Source organism: Paramormyrops kingsleyae, chromosome 3 (assembly GCF_048594095.1).
Source record: "Paramormyrops kingsleyae isolate MSU_618 chromosome 3, PKINGS_0.4, whole genome shotgun sequence".
In the NCBI taxonomy this organism is placed as follows: Eukaryota; Metazoa; Chordata; class Actinopteri; order Osteoglossiformes; family Mormyridae; genus Paramormyrops; species Paramormyrops kingsleyae.
Window position 1 is genome coordinate 13,959,278 of NC_132799.1, and position 27,242 is coordinate 13,986,519.

Below are 27,242 nucleotides of genomic sequence, written 5' to 3' on the forward strand. Positions count from 1 at the left end.
TATTGCATTACTGTTAATTTGCAAACGTTTGTGTGAAAATTCACTTCCTGGATAACTGCAAACATCAGCTTTGACTGCATGGGTTTTGCACAGTGAGGTGTATGTTTCTATGTTGAATTATGTGTGTGCCATTTTCTCTGTAAGTAGTATCATACTGTATTCTGACATCTGCTTTATCCCTTTTATTGATCTGTCTTTGAATTATCTAGTTTGCTTGACGTTTTGGTCATCTGCACCCCCCCCCCCCCACCCACCCCCATCAAACATTTGCTGACTGGTTTCCACAGAACAGCCAAGATTTGTGCTGTAATTACATGGGTCTCTTTACACAGTGCATCTGCATAACAGGATTCATTGTACAGCCATAAAACCTACCATAACACTGCGTGGGATCTTTTGTCTTGCTGTCGTCAGGAAGTCTTTAAAATCAGCACCATATTGCGTTACTTATTTAGTCTAGCAGATGTCCTCTTCTTCCTTGGGGTTTAGCTCCTAAATCCTAGATGTTAGGCCTGATGGTTAATGTGAAGTCATTCCTTATCCTGTTTAGGCTGCTGCAAGTACAGTCTACACCAGGGCTCTTCAAATCTGGCCCTCGATTGCAAATTCAGTTCTCCCAGTTAGTTAGTTTAATAATTACTAATTCTGATTGGCCACAGAGGCTTCACACCGGGCTCACGGGTAAAGGAAGGCTGGAAAATCAGCAGGGCAACCTTGAGGACCATGACTTGAATAGCCTTGGTTTACACACTGAAGAAGTGCAATCTACTCAGAATTTAGTTTCACTGTACTTGCAGTGCAGAGTTATGTGTCTGACACAAAGTTATCGATCATGGTAACGGGGCACTGCGATTAGGCTCTGATGTGATGCGGTAGCAAACAATGTTTGTTCACATGAGAATACAAAACATTTTCGTATAACTTCAAACATTATTTCAAATATAAAAGTAGGTATATGGTATATATTGGCCTGCTCAGTGATAAGACAGGAGAAATGGGAGGGGCACTTTGATATCGGTGGGGGGGGTGGATGAATGTCTGTGGTTCTCATCAAAGGACCTTCTCTTGTCACCGTGACCAGCTGCTGAGCTTTGGATGTTTCCACATGTGTCGGAGGGAACTGTATCCTCCGGGGTAGCAGGGCGGGCGGTGTGACTGGGAAGAGTGAGGTTCGTGGCACCCAGACCGTTAGTCAGCTAGACTTCTGATGAATCGGGACCACACGGGTGAACCTGAAGTCTGGGTTAAGAAGGCAGTAAAACTCACAGGAGATGGCCACCCCCCCCCCCCCCCCGCGCCCCCGTTCTACATCTGCATTTAAATTCGGCGCTTTGCATGACGTGTCTTTGACCAAAACTCGAGTGGCAGTTCCTGGTAGAAGGTATCTGGCACGATAACCGGCTTACAGCTGCTTCTCCTCCTTTTAGCAGTTATATTACAATGACAGATTATCTCCTGCAGGGGGCGCTGTTTCCAGATTTGCAAGTGACTCCAATGTACACATTTACATACCTCACCTTCAAACATGTGATGATCTGGTCATTGGTGATGGCCATTCAGCCACTCAGATATTTCTGCTGACATTAAATAAATAAATAAATAGTGTGTGTGTGTTTGAGTGAGAGAGAGAGAGAGAGGTCGCCCAAGCAGTCAGATAATATTGGTGTCTTTGTGAAAGTGGCACTCCCAGAAGGGTGCTGTGTGTGTGTGTGTTATGCAAGACGCAGTGTGGCGTCTGGGACTGGAGAAATGAAACCAAGCTCTGCTTTGTGCTGCAGGGCTTGTTGCTGTCGTCACTCCGGCGAGCAACTGGCTAACTGGGGCATCCCTTCACTGGGCTGACTGGCAACTGGTGTGAAGCGAGTTTAGGACCATGCATCCCCTCTGTGAGAGCTGCCGATCATGCATGTCGCGATTTTATTTATTTATTAGTTCTTGTTGAATACGTTTTCATTTTTGCATGCTATAGCTTATCCAGGGTTTTCAGCTCCTGTGAGGTATGTGTTGGAGGGGGGGGGGGGGGCGGATCCGCGTCACGGCCCCGGTGTCACGCCCGCCTCCTCCTCGCCGTCACATGTCCCTGTCCAAACAGCGTGTCGGCTGTCCTGTAGATAAGAAACACATGCTCTCCAGGGTGGCTGTGCTGGGAGTCCCAGACGAACCTGCTGACGCACGCATGCCGACTGCCCCCCCCCCCCTGTTCCCACCCCCCATCCGTGTCAGGAAAATGAAGAGTAGGACCTTGGCGTGCTGCTGCTGGCTCTCAGTCAAAGGAAGCAGAGCTGAGACCACTGTCTCTGCCTTTTCCTTTCCCCTTTCTTTTCCGAAGGAAAGTCTGAACATTATCATCCCCTTCAAGCAAGTGCTACATTAAAGTCCTCTAAAGAGGCTGTGTCACTCTATCCATCCAAGAAGAAACTATAGATTTCTCTCCTGGGTTGTCACATCTGTTATACCGAATGTTTCTTGCATAAAGATGTTGAAATGCAGATTATTAAAAAATTCTGAAAGTTGGGTTGCAGCAAAAGTGTTCGTTCATCGGTGCTGCCAGGCAGCAGGGCCTGCAAGTTGCATGACGGTGTTTGAAACGGGCTTGGACCTCTCCTGATCACGATGAGGTATTTTTAGATTGTTATAAAGGCTGCCTCCATGACGTTTAACAGCATCTGGACAAGCGCAACCTCATTCCCTTCTTGTATACCTGGAACTTCTTTTCTTGTGTTTTTAAGGTTCTTTATAGATATTATAGATTTTGTCTGCTTGCATCACACAGCTGTTGTACTTCATGACTGTGGTATGTATGATCTGGTATGTCTTAGTTCCTAAGTAGATTTATATAGTGAAGTTCCCATTCAGGAGCTCAGTGTGGCCAGCCTGTCTGGTAAGTGCTCCACATTTTCTGCAACATGACTAATTGACTGTGAGTTGGTGACTTGTTTTCTAATGGGGAATTCGTCAGAATATGCTCGCTTTGGAATAAGCTAGAATGTTGGGCTGAATCTGTATGCTGTTCTCTCCCAGCGAACGTTCCGCTCGTATTGTTTTCATTTCACTTTTCATAAAAGAACCCATCGGTCTTAAGCTACTGCAACGTTGCACTGTAACTGTTAACTAACTTGTTAAACTCCAGAGCATCAACGAGCCCAATATAAGTTTTGTCCCGGGTGCATTTTAGAAGGTGGCTGCTCCATTGCATCATGATGAGGCTGAAATGGGCGCTTTTCCACCACACCAGGTACCGTACTTTTGGTACTTCATGAAAGTACCAAAAGTACGGTACTTCAAGGTGTTGGTTTTCCACTGACGTAAAAACTGGTACCGGCGCCAAATGACATCACAATAAGAGGTGGGGAATTTTGCAATGAATGAAAAAAGGCTGTAGTACATTATAGGGCTGGACAATGTGTGCTATTAATACCAACATCGCATGTTATGCATATGCAGTTTTTGCATCGCTACTCAGCTAGATTAAGATCTGGCTTTTTCTTACTTTCAATTTGGTAAACGGACATTATAGTGCAGGGGGTTAAAGTTTTGCTAAATTATTTTTACTCTTATTCTGTCATAGGGAGGAAAAAAAAAACTTTGCAAGCTTTGCAATTTTAATTATTCCTTTTATAGATTGTCTGTCTGATTATATGTTAAAAAATCAGTTTTAGGTTTTACCTCCACTGCTTTTGCATGAGCACTGCATGCGTTTTGCGAGACAATCACAATCATTTTCATCCTTGCTGTTTACATCACTCAAAGACAGGTTTTTGAGAAATTTATGAACTCCTTTTTTTGTTTAATAAATATTTATTACAACAAATTGCATTGCTATATTTATGACAAAATGACATCATTAAGACTGCAGGCTACATGCTATACGCATGCTGTATGCAAAAATACTTTTTAAATTCATGTCATGCAATCCTTTTTTGTTGTATCTGTTCTTCTGAGATCACACATTAAAAAAAAAAAAAAAAAAAATAAATATATATATATATATATATATATATATATATATAAAATTTATTTTATTTTTTTCTCGTTGTTTTCCGGGTTCACAACTGCTTTCAAGGTGGCGTTTGTATTGTGTTTCAGAGGCAGGCTGTTTGCATAACCAATCGACAAAGCATTTCAACTCTCACCCCAGAGTGCTGAAGCACCAATGAAGTATCCCAGTTGGTTTGGCTGTTTTGGTACTGGAACCTGACCAGAAGTCAAAGAGAATGTACCAAAAGTACAGTACTTGGTGCGGTGGAAAAGTGCCATATGATTGTTACAAATCGCAGTTCCTCCTGTACAGAGTCATTGTGCATTTTGGGTGTCGCTGAGATTTGCATTCAGGCTTGCAGTTGTGAAATAAAATGCATTCACCTGTGTTGTGGGGCATTACTGATGTCGGATACATAAATCTGCATTTTCAAAGTGTGGAAATGTGTGATATGAGTCCCTGAATCTTGGTCTGCATTAGTCTCAGTTAATCTATTAAGGTAGAAAAGAAAGTTTTGGGGTTTCCTGTGTGGCTGTGGGTTGCCAGAGCGGTCTTACATTGGAGACCTCTATTTTTATTAAAAATACAAACCTATTTTGTCACTATACTGTACATTAAATATGAATAAAGTTGATTGGTGGGTTTACAATGGGATATTAATAGGACGTTTTCATTTTTTCAGCAAATGCATTTCTAAATTTGTGTAAGCTTACATGCTGGGAAATGTGCTATTCTGCAAATACCAGTATTGGTAAATGGGAGGCAAATCTTGCAAGTTGACTTATTATAACTATATTTCAGGCTATTTATTTTTTCCTGGACTTTGTTTTGCACAATTGGTAGTATGACATTCATATTATGCATGTGAATAATCAACGTTTTACAGTTTTAGTGGGAGAGGAATGTCTGAATGTAATTACCGATGGTTGCAATTTCACATGGCATGAATTTTTAAGGATGTGGATGAATGAGACAAAATTTTTGGTATGTTTGTAACCTGCATAACTTTACAAGTGGAACACAGAATGTAGATCAGTGTTCCAGCATCAGAATAACTGTAGGACAGGGGCGATACTAGGATTCGACCCTTAGGTGGGGATAAGAAATATAGGATGAAATCACTAAATGGATTTTGAGCAATAATTTTCCAGGCCAACTCGGATGAAAAATTGGGAGGCTGAAGCTCCCCTAAATAGGGTGTAGAGTTGCCCATGCAGTGTTTCCCAGTCTGGTCCTCGTGGACCCACAGACAGTCCATGTTTTTGCTCCTACCTACTGAGAGCTCGGAGGGAGCAAAAACATGAACTGGATTGTTGACACACTGCTGTAGTGCATGAGGAAGAAACTGGGGGGTGTGGTTTAATATGAATTATAATGGATGTTACTCTTGGTGTTTTTTTGATTCACAGCAGTAACATGCCTTCATTGTTTTTCCGTTGTATAGTTGGGGGTTTGAGTCCTGCCTCTGCTCTGCATGTCTGCAGGCTCTCTCCCTGATGCATGCCTTACTTCAGAGTATTCAGATTTTTCTTCTGTGGACTTTGATTTCCTGCAGTCCAAAGACGTCTAAATATGTTAGTGTTTCTAAAGAATATATGGTGCGTTGTTTGCATGCATGTGCCCCGGTATGTATGTCCAGGCTGTACCCCTGCTTTGTGCTGCCTTTGATAGGCTTGGGATATGCCCCCCCCCAGTGACCCTGAGCAGGATAAGTGGTTTGAGGATGGATGGATGGATGTTTGTGGTGGTTTTTTTTTCTTCTTTTTCTAATGTGAGTAACTGCTAGCTAAATGTTAGGTTTTGATTTCTTCAAGCGCATTATCTTCTAAGAAGTCAGCCATGTTGTAACGTTTTGGTGACGCTTAAGCAGATGAGAAGCAGGCTGACTGCTGCTTTCACTTCCCATAAAAGTGGAACATTTTTTATTTTAAATTAGTATGAGTAAATTTGTATGAAATTTTGTAGTCTAAGTAATGGCTACACTGTATGTCTGTGTGTATTATATATATATATATATATATATATAGACACACACAGTATATTTATGTTGTGTGTGTATATATTTTTAAATATATGACTGGCAGTTGCATATGGCTGTTCTTGCTCTTATGTATACAGAGAGCCTTTTTCCTGCTTATATGTTGCCTACCAAGAATTTGACCTTTCAGCCCCTCAGTGAGAAGTTCACCACCTCTCTCATAATCTCTCTCTGCGGGCTGTCCCTCTGCTGCCTCCCCCCCCCCAAACTCTTATGAGGGTTGGGTTACTGGGGGTGTCCCAGTTCCCTCAGCCTCTGCCCTCAATGTGCGTTTCATGATGACAGCCCAGTTGTAGTAACTCATCGGCCGGTTTGCCAGCCTCTGCTCTACAACCCACAATGTAGCCCGACTCTTCTCATGGGTCGACAACAAGTTCAAAGATTTTGAACTTGAACAGTTCTGTTTCTTTGATTTGTTATTGTTATTGTGAATCTCCGTCAGCCTGTCACTTGAACGGAAACAGGTTCATTATATTTATTTGCACGTTTTTAATCACATTTATGCAGATGAAGATTTATAAAATTCTGTTGCTGATTATTATAAGCTTCAAGCACCTTGACTGGTGCAGAGCAACTTCAGAAAAAAGAAACCATTAATACCAATCAAAAAGTGTTTTTTTTTCTTTTTTTTTCTTTTTTTTTCTTCTTTTTCTTCTTTATTAGGGACCATGATTTTCTTCTTTATTAGGGACCGACTGGCTCTCCGCTCACTGGCCCTCGCCCGTACTGCCCGGTTGGCTCTCCACCCGCTGGCCCTCGCCCGCACTGCCCGACTGGCTCTCCGCTCACGGGCTCTCGCCCGCACTGCCCGACTGGGTCTCCGCTCACTGGCTCTCGCCTGGCCAGCCCGACTGGCTCTCCGCTCACTGGCTCTCGCCCGGCCAGCCCGACTGGCTCTCCGCTCACTGGCTCTCGCCCGCACTGCCCGACTGGCTCTCCGCTCACTGGCTCTCGCCCGGCCAGCCCGACCTGCCTCTCCGCTCACTGGCTCTCGCCCGGCCAGCCCGACTGGCTCTCCGCTCACTGGCTCTCGCCCGGACTGCCCGACTGGCTCTCCGCTCACTGGCTCTCGCCCGGCCAGCCCGACTAGCTCTCCGCTCACTGGCTCTCGCCCGCACTGCCCGACTGGCTCTCCGCTCACTGGCTCTCGCCCGGCCAGCCCGACCTGCCTCTCCGCTCACTGGCTCTCGCCCGGCCAGCCCGACTGGCTCTCCGCTCACTGGCTCTCGCCCGGCCAGCCCGACTGGCTCTCCGCTCACTGGCTCTCGCCCGGACTGCCCGACTGCCTCTCCGCGCACTGGCTCTCGCCCGGACTGCCCGACTGGCTCTCCGCTCACTGGCTCTCGCCCGGCCAGCCCGACTGCCTCTCCGCTCACTGGCTCTCGCCCGGACTGCCCGACTGCCTCTCCGCTCACTGGCTCTCGCCCGGCCAGCCCGACTGGCTCTCCGCTCACTGGCTCTCGCCCGGCCAGCCCGACCTGCCTCTCCGCTCACTGGCTCTCGCCCGGCCAGCCCGACTGGCTCTCCGCTCACTGGCTCTCGCCCGGCCAGCCCGACCTGCCTCTCCGCTCACTGGCTCTCGCCCGGCCAGCCCGACTGGCTCTCCGCTCACTGGCTCTCGCCCGGACTGCCCGACTGGCTCTCCGCTCACTGGCTCTCGCCCGGCCAGCCCGACTGGCTCTCCGCTCACTGGCTCTCGCCCGGACTGCCCGACTGGCTCTCCGCTCACTGGCTCTCGCCCGGCCAGCCCGACTGGCTCTCCGCTCACTGGCTCTCGCCCGCACTGCCCGACTGGCTCTCCGCTCACTGGCTCTCGCCCGCACTGCCCGACTGGCTCTCCGCTCACTGGCTCTCGCCCGCACTGCCCGACTGGCTCTCCGCTCACTGGCATCCTGAGGCACAGCACTCATGTTACAAGTCAGGCCCATTTTTGTTACTGTCACACTTTCCTTTGATAACTTCTAAAAAGTATAATTTTTAAGCTTTTAATTATGGTTTCTTGATACGTTCAGTCACCACAGAAGGATTTCAGAAACTCCTTCACGCATATTTTAATGAAGGTTTCCAGGGTGACCTTATGATCTTCCGCAAATCCGAACTATGTGACCTCATCTACCCATCAATGGTCTCACCTTGTATGTCAGACCTGCCAGTTTGGAACACTTCTTGCTTACATGACATAAGCATCATATTAAGGGACATTAATTATTAGAAGAACAGTATGTAGAAACCTAGATTGTCAGATGATGCTAATAACTCTGCTATGATGGGAAATGCATCAGCCAAAAAATTTCAGGTCATGCCGGAGGGGATACTGCAGATTAATCAGTCAGCGGATATTTGTTAAAGGTTTTCTTTAGCATTGGATGCTAATGAGCACTTTCTAGATTACATGCAAATTAGTATAATTCGACGATCCTGTGAAAGAGAGAAAGATCTCTGCTGCTTCACAGTATGATCCATACCATTTCTGTGAAGTCCTGACTGTGAGGGGCATCTAAAGCTAGAACAGTAACTCATTTGGCATGTAATTTTGTCTGCACAAGTAGCAGGAGGAACAGTGTGTTCTGCAGCACAAATGGTCAACAACAGCAACAAGTGAAAGTTGATATGAATGAGAAGTGCATTAGACTCGATGTGTTGTGGCACGCCTGGAGCTGTTCTGCAGCAATCTGGCAGCATTTTTCCACTAGGAATCCCTCCAATAAGCTGCAGATTGATGGCGGTATGCGCAGCGCTGCACAGCAATCCCATGGATTCCCCACGGACATCAGGTCAGGTGATGGCCGGGCCAGGAAGAATTAACTAGACCTGTTCGAGATGAGTGACTTCATCCCTGTTCTCCTCAATTACCCAGTGAGGACAGGACTCCTTTTGATAGAATGTTATGCAGATCTTAAAATCCTAGAAGACGGTTTCATCAGCTTGGAAAAATTGGCACAACTTTTAAAATTCACCGTGAGAGTAATGCGTCATGATTTTTCTGCTCTAGCCTTCTATAGTTCAGGTTAAGACACCCAAACGTGCACTGCTGTGGGACTGTTTGAATCCTGCAGTGTTGCAACAACCAACTGGATTCCATCTGTGAAGTTTCTGCAGTTTTTACTCCGTATTTTCACAGTTTAACGTTATCTGGTATGTGCTGCAGATTTTGTTTCAACCAACCAGTTGAGTACTCTGTGACTGCGACTCTTTATACTCAACTGGTTGGTTGAAACAAAATCTTGGTCTGGATCTGTACTCTCTGGACCTCAAATCTCCACCTCTGATGTGATCTTGGTAAATATTTCATATGTATTTTGTTCGTTTTGAGGAGCATATAATTTTGACAGTCAGTCCCAGGGTTGCTATTGATAAGGCTGTAATTTTGCTGACATTGGTATTAATACTGGCTATTTGCAGGAAATTAGCAGCTTAAGCTTTTGATGCTGTGACATATAATGTTTTATAAATAAATGATCTTCCAAATGCACATGGGTTTTCCCCCCAAAAATGTCTTTAAATATTTAATTTCCTACATTGATCATAAGTATCTGAAACCCTGAACCTCACAAAATGTGAAAATTTGATCAGAAATAGCTGATGGACCTGGCAGACATTACTGGGCTGTTTGATAAATGCTTCACAAAAACTGCATTTTGCTGAATCTTAAAGACCCTGTGCTGTGTGGAATTTATCGGTCTCCTGCATCTATTCTTGAACTTGATCATGGTGATGTTGTATATAAGTGGTGGTGTTGATCTGTGAGGGATGGTGGTGGTGTAGATCTGTGAGGGATGGTGGTGGTGTCGATCTGTGAGGGATGGTGGTGGTGGTGGGGGGGGGGGGTGTTGGTACTGATCACACGCGTCATCTGCGCTGTCACATGGATCTCGGCATGTAGGGTGGCTGCTTCACACAGAGTGGATCACCGGCTCTGGAATGGTGCCCGGAGATGAAGTTCAGATCCCTGTCTTTTGCTAGGAGAAATAAAGGTGAAAACAAAAAAAAAATAAAAAAATACAAATATTACACACGTACACAAACGCATAGTTATATACTATACTTAGCAACTTCTGCTGTGCACTTTGATGTGTAGAGAGTGAGGGACTGTGCCAAGGACAGTTAGTTGTGGGGGGGGGGGTTATAGTTGATAGTTTGAGGAAAAATTGGCTCAGTTTTATTAAATTTGCCTTTTTATCATGCTTTAGGGCTTCCAATACATTTTATATGTGTGTATTTTTTATTTTTTTCCAGAGTCACTTATCTTTTTAAAACGGGCTAATGCATATGTCTGCTATTTCCAAATGTTCTTAATGCTGTACTGGAACGTGCATGTAGATTTTTGCCCAACTAGTCATTTGGAAATGTATGTATATAATTTTGATACTACAGATCTATTCAGGAGATTCATTTTTGTACATGGATTAAATTGTTTAAGCAGTTGAGCTTTTAAACATCTGGTCTTTTGCAGTAATATAATTTATAATTCTTGCTAGTTTTTAGGGGTGCCTTTACGTGAATCATAATGACATCAGTCATCGATCACATACGTGCACAGGATGCCCTTTCACCCAGTAATCATGTCGAATCATAATCTGTCCCTTTGTGAAATTATTGCATTTATACTCAAGCACACACATACTATAGAATTTATGCATATGCTGGCTAATACACGTGTGCAGCTTTAGCATAATTAATTTAGTGTAATGAAACCTGTGCACTATGTGCAGTGCTTTTTAGTTGTCATATGTATTGATAATTTGTGTTTTGTTTTTGATTGTTTTTAATCTTTTCATTTTCATAATTGTTCATCCCTGTAGAATGTCAGTAGCCTTTGGAAACGGGTAGCAAAAGGCCAGGTATTCTTTGAGCAGTGCCAGTCCCTGACAGGATTGCATAAATATGCATGATAATACAATCAATCCGTCAATTAACTGACCTCATATTTTGGGCTGTAAACATATCTCTGGTCACAAGCAGTTCTGCCAGCCGAAATAGTCCGCCTGTGTAACTACAGCAGCTTTTCATGAAGGACCCAGACATAAACACTGTCAAACATCACAGAATGTATGTGTGCATTCATGAATTGTTTTAAAGAAAATTTCAAGTTGTTTTTGTCTGAATATGTGTCACTTTGACGTTCAAAATCCGTGTTTGTATGTCCTGAATATACCAAAATTTAAATGAATATCGCAATTTACTGACTCCAGGTTTCTGTAGTGGATCATAATTGGATAAAGGCACAGAAATTGACGCTGTGCAGAGCAAATTTCCAAGTTTTTCTTCAGTTTTAATAGCTGGCCACTGGCTTCATTGAGAGCCAAATGATCATTTGTGTGCCGTTTTGAAACGATAGCCTGGTGTGGCTTTCCTAGTCTGAAAGGCTTTTTTAGAGAGCTTGGGAAACTAGGAGTGTTGTGTTGGCCTGTGGTTGGCTCTGGCAGAATTGTTTTACTTTGTTTCCAGTTCTAGTTATTCAGTGCTGATCTTGGAGGCCCGTAGTGTGCGGAGAACTTTCAGCTCAGTGCTAACAGAGGACGCTAAGCTACTGCTGTTCAGTTAAAGATCAGCCCAGTCATATGCTGAAGGAGCTTGCTTAAAAGGAGAGGCCGCACAAGGATGAGCAGTAAAGACCTGTGGTCTTGCTGTGGTTTATTCAACATGGAAGATCGACAGAAAGTGATATTTGTTGAAGGTTATTTCTGAGCGAAAGACTTAAGGATGCGAGCGAGAGCTTGCGGCTAGAGTGTGTTTGCTTACGTCATGCGGTGCCGTTCAGGACTTTGATGCTGCATGTGATTTTACTGCTCTGATTTATTTATTTATTTATTTATTTTTTAATAAAAAGAGGGGAAAAGTAAATGAAGCCAAATATATAAATTGCTGTGGGCTGGGGGGGTGGATTAAGGCATCTTCTGATCAATGTGTTTTGATGAACCACTGCAGTGTGTTGTCTTTATATAATACGGTTTCTTGTGTACAATGTATGAACCCAAGACTCAACATTACACAGCAAACAAGCCAGTCTATTCCCATGCAAGAAAATATCAACTGCTTCCCTGGGCCAATGACTCAAACTCCCTTATCCTCTCGCTAATCCCCCCCAGCTGACCCTGTTTATCTCTAATAAGGTAGAATCGGGGCCAGCTGGGCTTTATTAACAGAGGCGTCCGTAGGCATGAGCAGGTGATCAGTCACCACGGTGAAGCAGCAATGGGATGAATCCAAGACGTGGTGAGTGAGAAGGTGCTTGAACCGATTCAGTCGTATCCAAGACGGTGGTTGTTAGGCTGTCTGTGGGTAGACTCGGTGGTTACATCCTACTGAGGGGCCAACCTTATTATCAGCCAAGGATATGTTTTGAATCGGTGAGTGAGAGCTGAGCGGGCATTCCCGGGGCCAATCAGCTTTCAGCTAGTGTCAGTGCCACCTGTGGCCCCTCCCGTATACATCTCTCTCCTCCTGGTGCCACTCTTCCCATTGGCTCTGCTTTTGCCAAGTAATAAATGTCATGGATCTCATTAAAATGTCACAGGGGATAGGAGTGTGGTGGGGTATGTCGCCCCCACGTGTAGACAGCCTCCTGTTACAAATTTGCTGAATTACCCTTGGTGTCTGTTAGGCGCTCCCATTTATATATCAGCCTCATCACCCCTCTCCCCATCACCCCTCTCCCCATCCTCACTCCACCTCGGCCCAGCTCTCACTCTCATCCCTCTTCTGACATTAAATCATCTGTTGAGATGCATTTGCATTCCGGATACACCAAAGTCACGATAAAATGAGTACTCGTGCTTGTACTCGTATGGTACTCCATGGTAGTGTTCTGGTGCGTCGTTAGCACTGTAGGCTGGTGTATTCCTACAGCAGTGTAATCTGTAAGCCGCCTCTCGCCCTTATGCCCTGGGTATCTTGGGTATTCATAAAACCCGCCATCCAGTATAGACACTGGAGACTGCCATCTGTTTTGTTTTAACATGCAAAAACACCCCCCTCCTTCATCCTTATAGCCATTGTTATAGCCACTACCTCTGCTGGAAGTGGCCCAGCCATGGATGGGTTGAAGCTCCCATTCTGTGGCCTGGCTCTCATTACAGGAGGCCTCCACAGATGCTCCGCAGCTGCTCTGTATCCGTCCACTGGCCTGGGACAGCCCTATTTCTCAGTGGGCTCCCCACGTTCTTCGGGGTCCCTTCTTAGCAGGGGTACCCAGGATCGGTTCCGCCCGGCAGCTAATCTTACCTGTATTTTACAGCTGAGTGCAGCTTTCTTGTTTAGGGTAAGCTTCCAGATTCCACACTTCTCTTAGCTTATAGTTCAGTTGCAGCCTCTCTTATGTAAGGGCACAAAGGTGGATTTCGAAACGCAGAAATGCTGTTTTGTATGAATAAATGCCAACATCGTCTAACAGTATTGACCGATTTAGTGTGATAGGTTGGTTTTATTTGCGGTTAGTGGCTCAGGGTCTGGGGGTTGTGGCCCGAGGGTAGCCAATGGGCTTCTGCGTTAGTATGGCAGTGTATTCACGTCCCATGAGTAATTCAGGCTATCACTGGTTATTTTTCATTGACCTTTGATGTTGTAAAAGTTAATTTTAGGGATGGCGTGTCCCAGAGAGGCCCCCCCTAAGCGATCCTCTCCAGGTTGGGAGGGGCGTGTCGGAGCTCCCTGGTGAGATCGTGACGCAGCGTAGCCTCACCGACGCCAGCCGGCGCATTAAAAACATACTTTACCCCGACGACGGCTTTGCAAATGGCTGTTTGCTCGACAACAAAGACAATAAACAGCCGCATTTAGCAAGCTCTCCGGGACCTAATTGCCTATTAAGCGCAATCGAAGCCCTCTTCCCCTTACTGGGGCTTGGTTGGTCATTGCTCCTTGGAGAGGAACAGATGCAATAAAAGTTCAGGTGCACTCCCAGGCAGGGGGGGGGAATCCCCTGTCCTCTCCCCTCTCCTGCCATGTCCATACGTCCCTGGAACTGTCTTTACAAAAAGAATCACACCAAACCAGTTGATCCATGAGAATCTCCCTCAAGTCTTCCTCTAAGATGCTGTCAAATGGTGCATCTTGAACTTTGAACTAAGTCTCGTTCTTTCCCTGTGAAATGTGGTAATCACACACTTTTTGGCACATGGACTGATCTCCATTTCCCTAGCACTTTTCCCCTTGTGAAAAAGTGAGCTTTGCGCACCCCCCAGCTATGGTGTCAAATCCATTATATAAACAACTGGATGTTTTGCAGGAGAAGTTTGGATCAAGCAGCTTTAATTAGACTGCTTAGATTGGGACTTAAACCAACAAAGTTCAGGTTACACTCTGTCCTTCACTGCTTGGAGTGTTTTTGCTGGGTACAAGTTGGGTTTTATTTAAAGAAAATGCAAGATATTTTTAAAAAAGGAAAAAAACGGAGGATGGTCACACATGTATACGCAGGAGTCTATCGCCCTCGCTGCTCGATTGCTCATCTCTACGCCCCCATCAATTTGATTAAAGTCCATATGAGATCACGCGACAAGGATGAAAGGAGCATTTCAGATTTGTTCATTTTAAATTACAGTTTGAAAACAAATTAGATTCAGTCAGGTACAATCTGGCTGTTACAGATCCAATTTCCTGTAAGGGTAAACACCGTCTGCACAGCCAGTGCCGGAATGCCGCTCACGGTAATGCTGACGGGATCCAGCGCCGCGTGCTGTGAATAGGAGTTGTGTCTTCGGCGGACGGCAGGCGGCGGTTTTCTTGTAACCAGCTGTGCTCCTGTCTGCCTCTTTCCCCATTGCAGGTCTGACGGACGAGAAAGTCAAGGCCTACCTTTCCCTACACCCCCAGATGCTGGATGAGTTTGTGTCGGAGAGCGTGAGCACGGAGACCGTGGACAGATGGCTGAAGAGGAAGAACAGCAGTCGCTCAGGAGGTGTGGCCCGTTAACTCCTTTGTGCGCAGTGGACTGCACTCTTTAGTTTCAATGCCTCGTGCTGTAAGTAACAGGAAGTCCTGCACTTGACCTGTGAGTTTGCTGCCCGCATACTCTGGACTTAGCTCACTGTGACGTGCGCCCGTGTGAGGGAACAGCCCTCACTTGCTGTGACAGCTGATCTTACATCCTCTAACAGCTCATAAAACATTCAACTGCCCGGGCCTGGATTCACCAATAGGCAGTAATGGTTATTAATCATAGGGCGCGGTTTTAATACCCTAAGAGTAATTATAAGGAGTTTTCCTCCTCCTTGTGAGTTAGCAGTAAATGATTGTGCTCCACACATACTCCTACGCGTCGTCTTCACGTGTCACAACGTGACGAGAAGGCCGGGGGAGGGGGGTGGGCATGGGGCATGCTGGATGTTTACGGGTCGTTAAACTCAGTCGAGTCGGCCTTTAGGTTCTGTGCGGCAACATGGCGCTGAAGCCCGGTTGATGGATCTCCCAGGAAGCACCCCCCCCCCCCCCCAAGCCTTCCATTAAGAGAACGCAGCTGAGCTAAGGCCGCTGACGTCAGCAGTGCCCTCTAGGGCAGTGCAGGAAGCGTGGGTCGCTGTGAGGTGCTGGGGGGCGTGGCCATAGAGCCTGGGGGGCGTGACCATAGAGCCTGGGGGGCGTGGCCACAGGGCCTGGCGTCCGCTCAGGCTCCTCCACACGGCCGCTGTCTCCCTCCCACTGCTCTGCTTGTTTCAGATGCTCATTTCTCGCAGGTCTGGATCCCGATTAACTCATTTTACTTATTCCTGCGACATATCCCTGCTTTACACTGAGAAACTCAATTTATCTGGATGGTCTTGTGCATGGGGAGGACGGGTGCAGGCCTGGTCCGTGGGCAAAAACTGTCTAGTCACACCTGCAGGGTTTGCTGGTTAGACTCCGGCACCTTCTCTGTGTTCGGGGTCTGCATATTCATCCCTAATTTGTGAATTAATTCAGCCTAATAGACGTCTCATATTGCCCATTGTGTGTGAAGATGGACGGATGGAGGAATTTTAGTGTAATGTTTTAGTTTTTTTTGTGACCTGTATTTTTGAAACACGGTTGATCACTATTTAATCGACCCACGTCATCTCCGTTTGATGTGCGGGCGATTTTGGTTTGTGTGATGCCGATGGAAACTCTCAAATTCTCAGTCTGGAGGTCTGCCACCACCCTCTCTGTACTCGCGTCTTTGAGAACCTGGGATTCCCGGTTCCGTTAGCTGCCCATGAGCAAAGGTACCTGCTGCTGAGACCCACCTGCATGACGCTGTGTGACGAATGAGGCTTCACCTTTGCTAACATAAAGGCTGGAGAGAATAAGGAGACAAATGACAGCTAACAGGCATTCCTGCCAAAAGGAATTATTTTGTTAAAAGATTATCTGAAATTCAGCACTCTGTACATTTAAATATTACTCAATGCTAATTTTAATATTAACCATTTAAAAATAAGTAACATGATATTAGTTATGCAAATTGGTTAATTTGCTTTCACTGGCACTGTATAGTGATTACTGATGCAGTGGAAGTTCACAAAAATTTAAAAGCCCTATTTTCTGATATGATTTTTCTCTCATTCCTTAGCAGTGTTCAAAGGGAAGACGTGTATTTTCTAATTTGTATTAAAGTTCCTCGGAGAGTAAAATCTAGGAAGTGAAACTCATCACTGGGGTTCTGATATTATTGTCAGCACAGGATGCAGTGGTGGAATTCCAGTACATCAGAATCAGGAGGACAAAAGAACTGTGGATAGGTATTTTTTTGTGGGGGGGCATTGATTACAGAGAGAAGTTATCTACAGCCCTGCTGGTATTATAACCATCCAAACACACAGAGGGGAAACAAAAAATTAAGCAGAATCTCAGGGGGGGCTGTCGACACATAGAACCTGTGTATGTTGGGGGGCTTTTTGGCTGTACGGTCAGTCTTTATGCTCGTAAACACAGGCCATGTTTTTTGTTGTCGACTGTGATAGAAGTCTGTGGTGAGGAAACCTCAACATGTTTCTGATCATTGCATTTCGAAACACTGCACCTGAGCGAAACTATAAATGGTAATAAAAATGTATGGTAACGGCACAGTAATGGTAATGTAATTGCCTGTATATGCATAAATTCGTATAGGCCTATCTGCTGTATTTATTAAAAGTCCTTTTGTTCTCAAGTGATTTGTTCTCACTAACAAGATTTTTAAGATTTTTGACTTTGTCTGAATAATGCAAAATAAATATGTTTGGGTAATCGTTCCAACTCAGTAATTTAATAATTAGGATAGGACTGTTTTTTGGCACATGAGGGGGTGGGATGGGGGCTGTTTTGGCGCACGCATGGACGGGACTGGGACTGTTTTGGCACATGCAGGGATGGGACGGGGACTGTTTTGGCGGGGGTGGGACGGGGACTGTTTTGGCATGTGCGGGGATGGTTTTGGTGCCTGTAGGGACTAATAGGGCAGCGCTCTACTTCATGCCTGTACTTCTACTGTGGTGTTGATAAAATTATGAACCACCCGCCCCCCCCATGATCATTAACACCATATCAGTTTGCTATTAGGGGGCTGCAAGGCTCTTGCATGGTATTTAGATTGGGACGAGTCTGTGGTTTTCCGATAGTGGTGACCCGACGTTTTCTGAAATTCATATGGCTTAACAGCCTGCCAGCTGCTTTCGGGACAGCGTGACTATTGCAAAAGGGGGCGTTGTCGAGTCATGTCCTGCACTACAGGAAAACAGGTGTTGGGGGGGGGGCAGAAGCGTGTTGGAAATGAGAGCACATGGTTGGCTGCCTCTGGTGGACTTGGAGACTCCTGCCCATGAACAGGTGAGCAGAGTGTGAGGGGGGGGGGGGGGGCTTTCGCTGATGTACGGTGTCGTCGGAGGTGAGAGGGAATGCATGAGAGATGGCTGGGCATCGTGCCGCCTTTCCCTGGGTGCTACCCTCCGCGGTGGGACTTGGGCGCCTTCGCTCGACTACCTCCCGTGCTTCTCCACCACGACCTTCGTCTCCCCTGGAACCCCGTTCGCAGTGAGCTTCCTGTCACATTTAAGAGGACGGCCAGTTTCAGCCAAGCGGCCCAGGAGGGTCTTGTGGGTTCGCTGCTTTCACACAGCAGTGAAGCATACACAGTCATAATGGATAAAATAAGATGCAGTTTGACATTTAGGATACGCCAGTTAATTCTTTGCAAGTCTCTATGCACTTTGAGGGCAACTATGCCGGGAAGGGAAGCTATATTTAAACAAAACAGAATAACCAAATATGTCAATCTTGAGAGTATTGTTGGAGTCCTGTATCATCTCTAAATAAGAGATTTTATTGATCCCTGGGGGAAATGCAGCCTCTTGAAGCACAGACATGCTAACTAGGCCAGAATCTATACCAATGTCGCTACACTTTTCAATTGTTTTTCAAGCATCGTTTCTTGTGTTTTTAATTATGTCAAGTTTATGTCTTTGCTATGCTAAGTAAAATGTAGTAAGATTTTGGGCGGGGGTGTTATGAATGGACTTCTGCCTTTTATAGCATGCATTGCACCCGAGGCTTCACTATGACTTTGCAGGAGAGGGAGGGAGGCAGGGGGATTGGGGGGGGGGGTGTCAGGAGTAATCAGGATGACAGGCCTCTCATTATTCCAGAGACCTCTCACAGGGGTTTGCTCTGCGTCATAATGTGCTATATCTCTTAAATCCCTTTTTCCTGTGGCCTTTTGGCGCGGGGGGGGGGGGGTCCCTGTTCCCTGTTCCCTGTTGGTCTCTTTCCATTCCTCCCTGATCTCCGCTCAGGTTGCTCAGGTTTGGCCCGGCTCGGGGGGGGGCTTTCTCTGGTGTTTGTTTCTATTTACTGCTCAGCATTTACTGTAGCCTGGCACCCAGGCAGCTTGTATGACGGCTTCGACACCATCGATGGTATAAAACTTGGTCTTTTTGAAATTCTCACCACTTGCATCCATTTCTGTCAGTTTCTATTTATAATTTATGTAAATAGTTTATAATTGGTGAAACACATCAATTATACACATTGCATTCCCCTTGCCCGAAAAAGGTGCATCTTTGAACACTTCGGAAAAAGCCATCACGTCATTAATTGCGTAATTTCAGCGCAGAACAGAAAGAATGAAGGTAAATAGAATAGTCATACTGTAAGTTGTAAGTTACTGGTGGCAGTTTTGTAATAATTTTGCAGAATGTCTTATTGAGTTTTGGAGCTAGTTTGCATTTACCCCTAAGAAATGCTGACAATAACCAAACAGAAGGGGGAGGGGGGTCATGACCCTAAATGCCGTGACGTCTGTGAGGTTTGCGGTTGCCTTTGGCGGTCACATGCACACAGACCAGGACACGCTGTAATGCAGCCGATCCTGTGAATTCAGACTCTTCCATTCTTGCGTCAGCCCTGTTTGAATCTGATCTGTCATCGCTGTGACTTCTGAGCCGCAAGTACGCACTGCCTTGCATCTCCCCCCCCCCATCCCCCCCCCCGGTCCCCCTTACTCAGTGGGCGTGTTTATATGCCTTGATGTTTCTCGTCATTATATTGCGCTGATGTGATCTGGATTTAATTATGAAAAGTTGTCTTTGAACATCTGATGTGTAAAATGGGTATGAATGTTACCGGGACATACGGTGGAATAAGTAGGACAGAAAAATGCATGAATGATTGGACGTAAATTTATGCGTAAATGAGGATTTATGTTGTTGGTACTGTAAATATATAAGAATATGCCCCTTTAACTGCAAAGTGTTGCAGCCCTGAAACTTTTTCCAGTAGAGTTTTTCCATGGATTTAATTTATTTGACTTGTTTTGTTCTGTCTTCTGAAGCTGTCAGTATCCTGTTGTGAAGGCCGTACCTTATCCTTGGTTCAGCTGCCTTCATCTCCTTGACTGAGCTTATGGCCTTTGGGAGCTCGATAAATTAGCTACACGTGTCACTGATAATCGTTACGTTTACGTCTGTCTGTGTCGTCGACTCTTCTCTCTTGAACCGTTTAATTTTTACAGCTGTGCTAGTGCCTTCTGCAAGTGTAGAATGTGTTCCTTAGACTCAAATGAACAATCTCTGGTGTCATCCACTTAACATTACTAGCAGAAAGACCCAGAAACGTTCTTGTGATAAGTTAGCAGGTACACGGGCCGAGGTCCAAATTGGCGAAGAGGCCAGACTTTATTTAACTGCCGGATTTTGGGCCGAGTGGTCATCCTCAACTTGACTGATCATGAATAATAAACACGGAGATGGAGAGCCCCCCCCCCAAAGCTCTTTAGAAGATACCGGAACTTTTGAAGCCCAGGAAGGAACAGAGAGTACTTTATCTTGCTCGTGACCTAGTGTGTCTTTGACAGTTTAAAATGGGATCTCAGTGTCTCGGCCTGGAGCTCTATGCATTTGAAAAATGCCAAGCTCAGCTTTTTAAAAACCAGAGATGCGTTAAAAAAAGAGGAACTTATTGGCACTCGGGCTGTTTTGGGGACATGTGCTTTATCAGGATTTACTTGTATGTTAAAGGGATCCTGTTTTTATTCACTTCATTCCTCTCGGAAATAAACTTTTCGGAGCTTACGCTGGGGCTGGTTTGACGGAAACCAGGCCCACCTCGCCTCATCGCTGCTTTCAGCTCCAAAGGTAGATTTTTCATCCCCAGGTTTTTTTTTATATATAAATTGAAATGTTTTCAATATGATTACATGCATGGCTGTGTGCAAGAAATGAGGAAGCTAATGACTGGCGTTCTTGTGAAATTTGGACGGGCATGAGTGTGGACATATCCCTGCTTTGAGGACCCTCACCCAGCTGCCTGTGTCACTTCCTGCGTCACCCTGTCTTCATCCCTGGATGCTTTGTGATGAAGTGACATCTACAAAACAGTGTAAACTGCTCTCTCTGTCCCCCATCTCCCCAACACTCATCACCGTGGTCATAAAGGAGTAGCTGAAGAACGAGACCATCACTCTCTAAGGTGCAGACATGCTGGGTCACTCTGCCTTGGATTTTCGCTCCCCCTCATCTAACTGGAACGATGAACTCGACACATTCTAAATAGCTGACACGAGGAATATTGCAAAAGTACAAAATACATTCTGAGATCTATAAACAACATTAAATCAATTTTATAGCAATGAGGTTTTTTAAAAAAAAAATTTAAACAAGAAATGCTTCTAGTTGTGTGTTTCTTGCGGGGAGAGAACTTGGGTTGGGTCCCAACGTGGATATGCTAAACCATGACTTCCTGTGACCCTTCTTCCAACGAGTCTCTATTCCACACGACTGATTGATAGTCTTGGTTTCTAATTGATTAATGACACAGGTTACAGGTCATTTTAGACAGACATTTGTGTTTGTGCTGCTAAAAGAAAATGAACGTTCATTCGTCCACCTCAGCTCAAACCTGCACAAAAGTGGTATTCTACGGAGATTATTTAGTCATCCTCGAGGCCTGCACAATTAAGTGATTAATTCATCAAGTATGCTGTTTGGTTAATTAACACCATTATTAATTCAGGGGTAACATGTAAACAGATCTCAGAACAAACGTCTCCTTTTAGCCAGGCGGGGGCAGCTTTCCCAGAACTGTCCGTGGAGATTTCAGAGCCGTCAGGCTGAGTTACAGTAACGGTTCAATCAGCCGTTTGGTCAAGTCCAGTTATGGGGTTGGCCGCTGCAGAAAGGCCCCCGTGGAACAATGGGCGTGTCTTATGGGTAGCGGAGGCCCCCATCTCGCTGAAGACCCACTCTAATGGGGCTGCTCTTCATTGGCGTACCTAAAGTCCTGTTGGTGTCAGTCATGGGTCAATTGAATGGAGGGGGGTGGGGGGTCATTGCACAAAGGCTGCCTGTGCCTCACAGGGGGGGACCAGGTGTGGAAGCGTGGTTGGGGGGGGGGGCGGACAGCAGGGATGGTCATGTAGACCTGGCTGGGCCAAGCAAAACAGCCCCCAAGTCTCCTGAAGGTCATTCAGCTCTACATGTGGAATAAGTACCTCATCACCAGCTATCACTAAGACAATGAGAAACCATACAGATGAAGACTGCAATCCAGTGGTGGTTAATTTTTAGTAAAACTCTGGTTAACTATGTGCCTATGAATCCCAAAGGATGATCTGCACACTGATGTAAAGAAATGCACAAACAGCAGTGGTGAGTTAGAACAGTTGCACAACATGTTGTGCTGTCTAACTGGCGTGGACTCAGCCTCGCTGGGATTGTCCGCGGCGGCCATCTTGGTTTGCTCCTGTTCTTGGATGACATTTTGACATTTTGGATGACTGTTTTGGAGTAAAGAGGAGGGCTGGGGGGGGGGCGTGGGCTTTCGGAGCGGCTCTGTGGCTCTGATGTTGGGGGCAACGGGAGTCATCTGACTCTGTTTAGCGGGTGCGGCCTGAACAGCTGCCACTGGGGGACAATGGTGTGTCTGTTCAGCGGGATCCCGCAGCCCGTGAAGTACGGGAGTACCTGGGGGGCCTGTAGTGAGCAGGATGCCCCATCATATGGTCAGGATGTTTGGGAATGTCAGGGGGCTCCTATCGCTTGTAGGAAGGGGGAGGGTCCTAAAGGGATCACATGACCTTTGAGTGCCTGTCCTGTCACGCAGTACCTGCTGCTAATTCATAGCTTAATAGGTTGGTAGTGTATGGGTAGGGGGCACTTAGCCATCTCTCCAGTTTGACTCTCCCTGCCGGCCCCTGGAGGATGGGCTCCCCCTTTGAGTCTGGTCCCGCAAGGTTTCTTCCTTCTCGGGAGTTTTTCCTTACTCACTGGGGGCTTTGGGTGGGGATGCTGTAAAGCGCTTTGAGACGATGTAATGTTGTGATAATGCGCTATGCAAAAAAAAATTTGTTTGTTGTCGTAAATATTACAAACAAGTGGATACAAAGTGCAGCCAGGCTTTCCTCAGTGCTGGTGTCCACCAGCAGGTCCTGGGGATGCCTCCATGACAGCCTTAGACTGCCCTTGGGCTGCAGCTCTTTGAGGATCCCTTCAGCCAGACGTTTCCATTAAACCGCTGCTGCCCATGTGGGTCATGCTGGGTCATCAGCCCCCCTACCCATGTGCTGGATCCAACTCACCACCAGGTGGAGATGGTTGGATAGCTCTTCTCCTCTCTTCACTGGAGTATCCAGCACTCACTGCCTCAAGTCAGAAAACACAACCAGAATGTTGATCGTTAACCTCTGGCTTAGGTGCTCTGGTGCCCTGTGAACTTATGAGCCTCCCTATGTTCAACACCGGTATTTGTTCTGGGCAGTCCATGGCTATACAATAGTCCAATAGCAAGTTGCCGCTAAGCTTTAGGTCCAGTAGGCTACTCTTCCCAATCACATCGTGGGTGGTGAGCATACAGTTAGACTCTCCGCAGCCAGCGTACACCACCCAGTTCTGAGCATGTGGGGGGGTCTTTTTTTGCTTTTTGGCTTTTCCTCACAGACCTATTTACCAAGAGAAGCCCTACAGAGAGATGAGCTTCGACTCTGTGCATCATCAAAGCAGTGTGGGCACCTACGTTTTCTTAGTATGCTGAAGTTGTAATCCTCGGAGGGGACATCTAGTGACCCCCCCCCCCCCCTCCCAACCCAGTCTTCATATACATGTTCCTTTTTCAAGGGAGTAAATATGTATTTTTTTAAGTATGTTTGATCGAACATGGTTTACGTGAGGCTGCTCATATCTCTCGATAATCATACAGTGAAAAACCCGTTAACAGGACATTTCAGGACACAAAATGTGGGGAGCAGTTTCAGTCAAAATGACAAAAACACTTCAGGCCTGACATTTCTGTGCCCGTTCACAGCTATAAAACGCAGCTGTCGCACACGAGCAGGCTGCCTCTTTTATAAATGTCTTGTGTGTGTTTTTTTAAAAAAAAATTTCTATTGCAGGCACCGGCCACTAATTGAACAGTGCTGGTTTTTCCTTTATGCACAGATTTTTGTCTGTGACACTGCAGATGAAGCGGTTTATTCAGGTATACAGTAACAATGTTACAGTAACTGTGTGAGTTTGAGACTGGAGAATTGTAGATTTATTCAGTATTTCAAAGTCGTTCCATGCTTTGGGACTTATACAAGAGGATGATATTATTATTATTATTATTATTATTATTTATTATTAGGAATGACTGACATACTTTGTATTTCTCCATTGTAAACTGTACCCCCCCCAACCCTGAAGCCTGGTGTTGAAATGCAGCTTAAATGGGGTCCGAGTGACCCCCGCTCAGAGATCGAACCCCAGCTCTACATGCTGTAACGCACAGTTCCTGTAATGTAGCAATAGCGTCTCTCCAGAAGGAAGCCCAGCACCTCGTGCACGTCGGCTCTCTGCGGCCACGTCCGCCTGCTCTCCCTCCTGGGGTGGGGACCTCCAAGGCCTTCAGATACCACTCGCAAAATTTGGGATGTCACTTTTCTTTCTTCTTCCCCCTTTTTTCCTTCTCTATTTGCTCACCGAAACGCTGAAGAGATGTCCTGTGGGTAGACCTTGTACAATAGTGGTGAAGTGTCTGATCCCACACACACACACACACAGGCGCGCGGTTTGTGCGTGTGTGTGCGTGTGAGCCCACGTGCCTGGCCGTCATGCTCCGCAAAAGGCCTACATCTGGACTCCAGCAGATTCCGTGTTGCCTCTTCATTGACGTCATCCTGTGTGTGCCGGACGCTTGGGGTTCGTGCTAAAATAGCTCCGAGGACAAGTTTAGAACAGAACCACGCTCCCTGAAAAGATGTATTAAGCAACAAACAAAAGGCTCAGGCACCCTCCTCTTTTCCTTTTTAAGGCTTTAAGAAAGGAAACGTGTTAGTACTTTAGCTGTTCTGCTCGGCAAATTGTATGTTTCACTGTGTCTCTGAATGGTGTAACATTGTGTCATTGGTTTTGGGGCGTGGATGCGGCCTGTCTGTTGCAAAATGACTGCTGTCCACTTTCATCCACTTGACGGTGATCGTGATGTACAGTAAGCAGCAGATAGATATAGACGACCGCTATCTGCCTGTCTGTCTGTCTGATCAATCGATCTGTCTGATCGATCCATGCCCGTCTCTTCCACAAGTATAGAACTCACTGAAGTTAAGTGAGTCATTTCTGTTTGTGTAAACCACGCTCACCACCTTTAGACAGTGGACTAAATTGTGTCCACACTCCACAGTGTTAAAGCACCGTCCAGCTGACTAATACAGTCTAAAACTGTCATTCTTTTTACTGTGTTCTTTTAATGAGAAAACCAGATGATCATTCAGACATTCCAGCCACAAACATGCTAAAGCCATCGCACAAACACCGTCCTGTCGGTTCCCTGACCGGCGCTGGGTGGGTCTGGTTCTCTATTTGTATACGCATCTTCAAAGGCAGCACGGGCATCCAGGGCTGAAGCCCATTTCATGTGGTAAAATCACAGTCTGTATTTCGTAGACGAAACTGCATGCCAGGAGGCCGATCCTTGGTCAAACCTAATCTGAAAAGGTTACCACAAGCTGCTCAAACAAAGTGATTGTACTGGACCTACCATTATTTAAAATCCGTCATTTTCATAGGCTTGTGGAGTAAGTAGGAATTTAAAGTATGCACTATGGATTTTAAATTTTTACGGATAAGCAGGTACTGCCATTTTTCTCTTTATATTAGTCTATTTACCTCCCATATATGTCCATAAGGAGTTTTTTTTTTTGCATGACGTTTTTTTTTCTCTTTCCTTTTAAATGTCAGTGCAATAGTCGATTTGCCTTGTTTAATATTTGTAGAAATTTCATCTTATGTCTCTGCTGCTTTGAAATCTGAGACTTTCTAGCGCTCAGAAACTGCTATCCGGATATCATCATTTTTAGTTTCTTTTTTCCCCGTGAAACCCTTGTTGCATTTTGTATATGAGACACCCCCACCTGCAGGGGGTGCTCTTTCTCTCCATTACTTAAGAGTGTAACCTTTATTTCTGTTTGCCCACAGATGACCCAGGCACTAAAGAAGTCAGCAGGGTAAGTGTGGCCATCCCGTCCGTGTGCCGTGTGTCTGAGAAGAGAGAGGATGGCGATCAGCCGCTCCACCGCTCAGTGCATTAATCTGCGCTGCTTCACTCCCTATTTGATTTCTGTTACGGAGATAATTATAGAATAAGGAGAAATCGGCCTGTTGAAAATGTCTCAAGTAACCAATAAGATACCAGTAAGTTGTTGCTGAACTGAAATCTTACCTAAGGGTTTGTCTGGGGGCTCCTTGATACTTCAAAAAGTTTGTGCATCCCTGTTCACTATATAAAAGGCGTATATTCTTTTCCAAGACTTGTATGTTTTCATCTTGAGCTTGCAAATAAGTTGTCAAGTTTAGTCAGTTAGTCAAGTGACCCTGTGTTGATATCTGATTGTGAAGCGGTGAAAACAAGCAAGATGACTTATGATTTATGATTTGGCTTAAAGTTCAGCCTTCAAGCCTGCATTTCAGATGGCATTTAAAAAAGAAACGCATAGCTATTGTTTTAACTTCGCTTTCGGTACACAAAGGAGTCACTGTATGTTGGTCATTATGGTTGTGCAAGGCTAGCGCTTAGCGTCCCTCCTGCCCCAACAACTTTGCTACTGGTAAAAAAATTTTTTTAAATAAAATGCGTGCGTATGTGCTTCTGTGGTTGTGATTAGGTGGGATTTGTTGCAGTTACTTAGACGCTTGGAGCTTTTTGGCAATTGCGGACATCCAGGGGGTTTCCCACGAAGCAGGATTTCTTGCTTAGCTGGATAACTTGTGGGATTTAAGGTAGCTTGGCCTAAATGGACTTTAAGTTCATTCACTTACATTTAGCCCAGACTACCTTAAATACGAAAAGTCATCCAGCTAAGCACGAAATCCTGCTTTGTTGAACACTGTCCAGAGTCGTATAACAAAGTCCCCATTAGTAGTGGGAATCTTTAGCTACATGCTACATGGTCGTGTTAGGCCCCGAATTCCGCCGTCAGGTCAGGGCCCTCTGAGCTTGGCCTGCCTGCAGCCCTCAGTCAGGAAACAGTCAGGAAATATCCACCGTAGGCCAGGTGATGTACAAGGGAAACGGTCGGCTTCCAACGGCCGACACGACGACAGCGGAAACCCCTACTAGCACTGGCAGTGGCCCTTGGCAAAAGAAGCCCCCCCCCAATGTTTTGGATCCATCTGTTACTTTTACTTTTTCCCCCCCAGGGAATAATTTCCACTGCCATCTCTTTCGATTGCAGATACCTGTTTGCTCACAGGTTTTATCCACTTCATCAGGCCGGATGCAGTGTTTTATACGTGTGTTTGGCAACATTTACGCAGGCGAGTGGAA

The 27,242-nt window shown here is 45.8% G+C and overlaps 1 protein-coding gene across 6 annotated transcripts in view; it reads left to right on the forward strand.

The window, feature by feature from the left end:
* The window catches only part of pde10a (phosphodiesterase 10A), an 89,965-nt gene that overhangs the window by 34,558 nt on the left and 28,165 nt on the right, over positions 1–27,242 (forward strand). For all 6 annotated transcript variants that reach the window (XR_011989489.1, XM_023822520.2, XM_023822515.2 and 3 more), the window contains exons 2-3: positions 14,785–14,916; positions 25,895–25,923. Coding sequence is in view for 5 of the 6 variants with exons in the window: in XM_023822515.2 (XP_023678283.2) it covers positions 14,785–14,916; positions 25,895–25,923 (161 nt within the window). In the remaining variant the exon portion in view is untranslated. The remainder of the gene's footprint in view (positions 1–14,784; positions 14,917–25,894; positions 25,924–27,242) is intronic.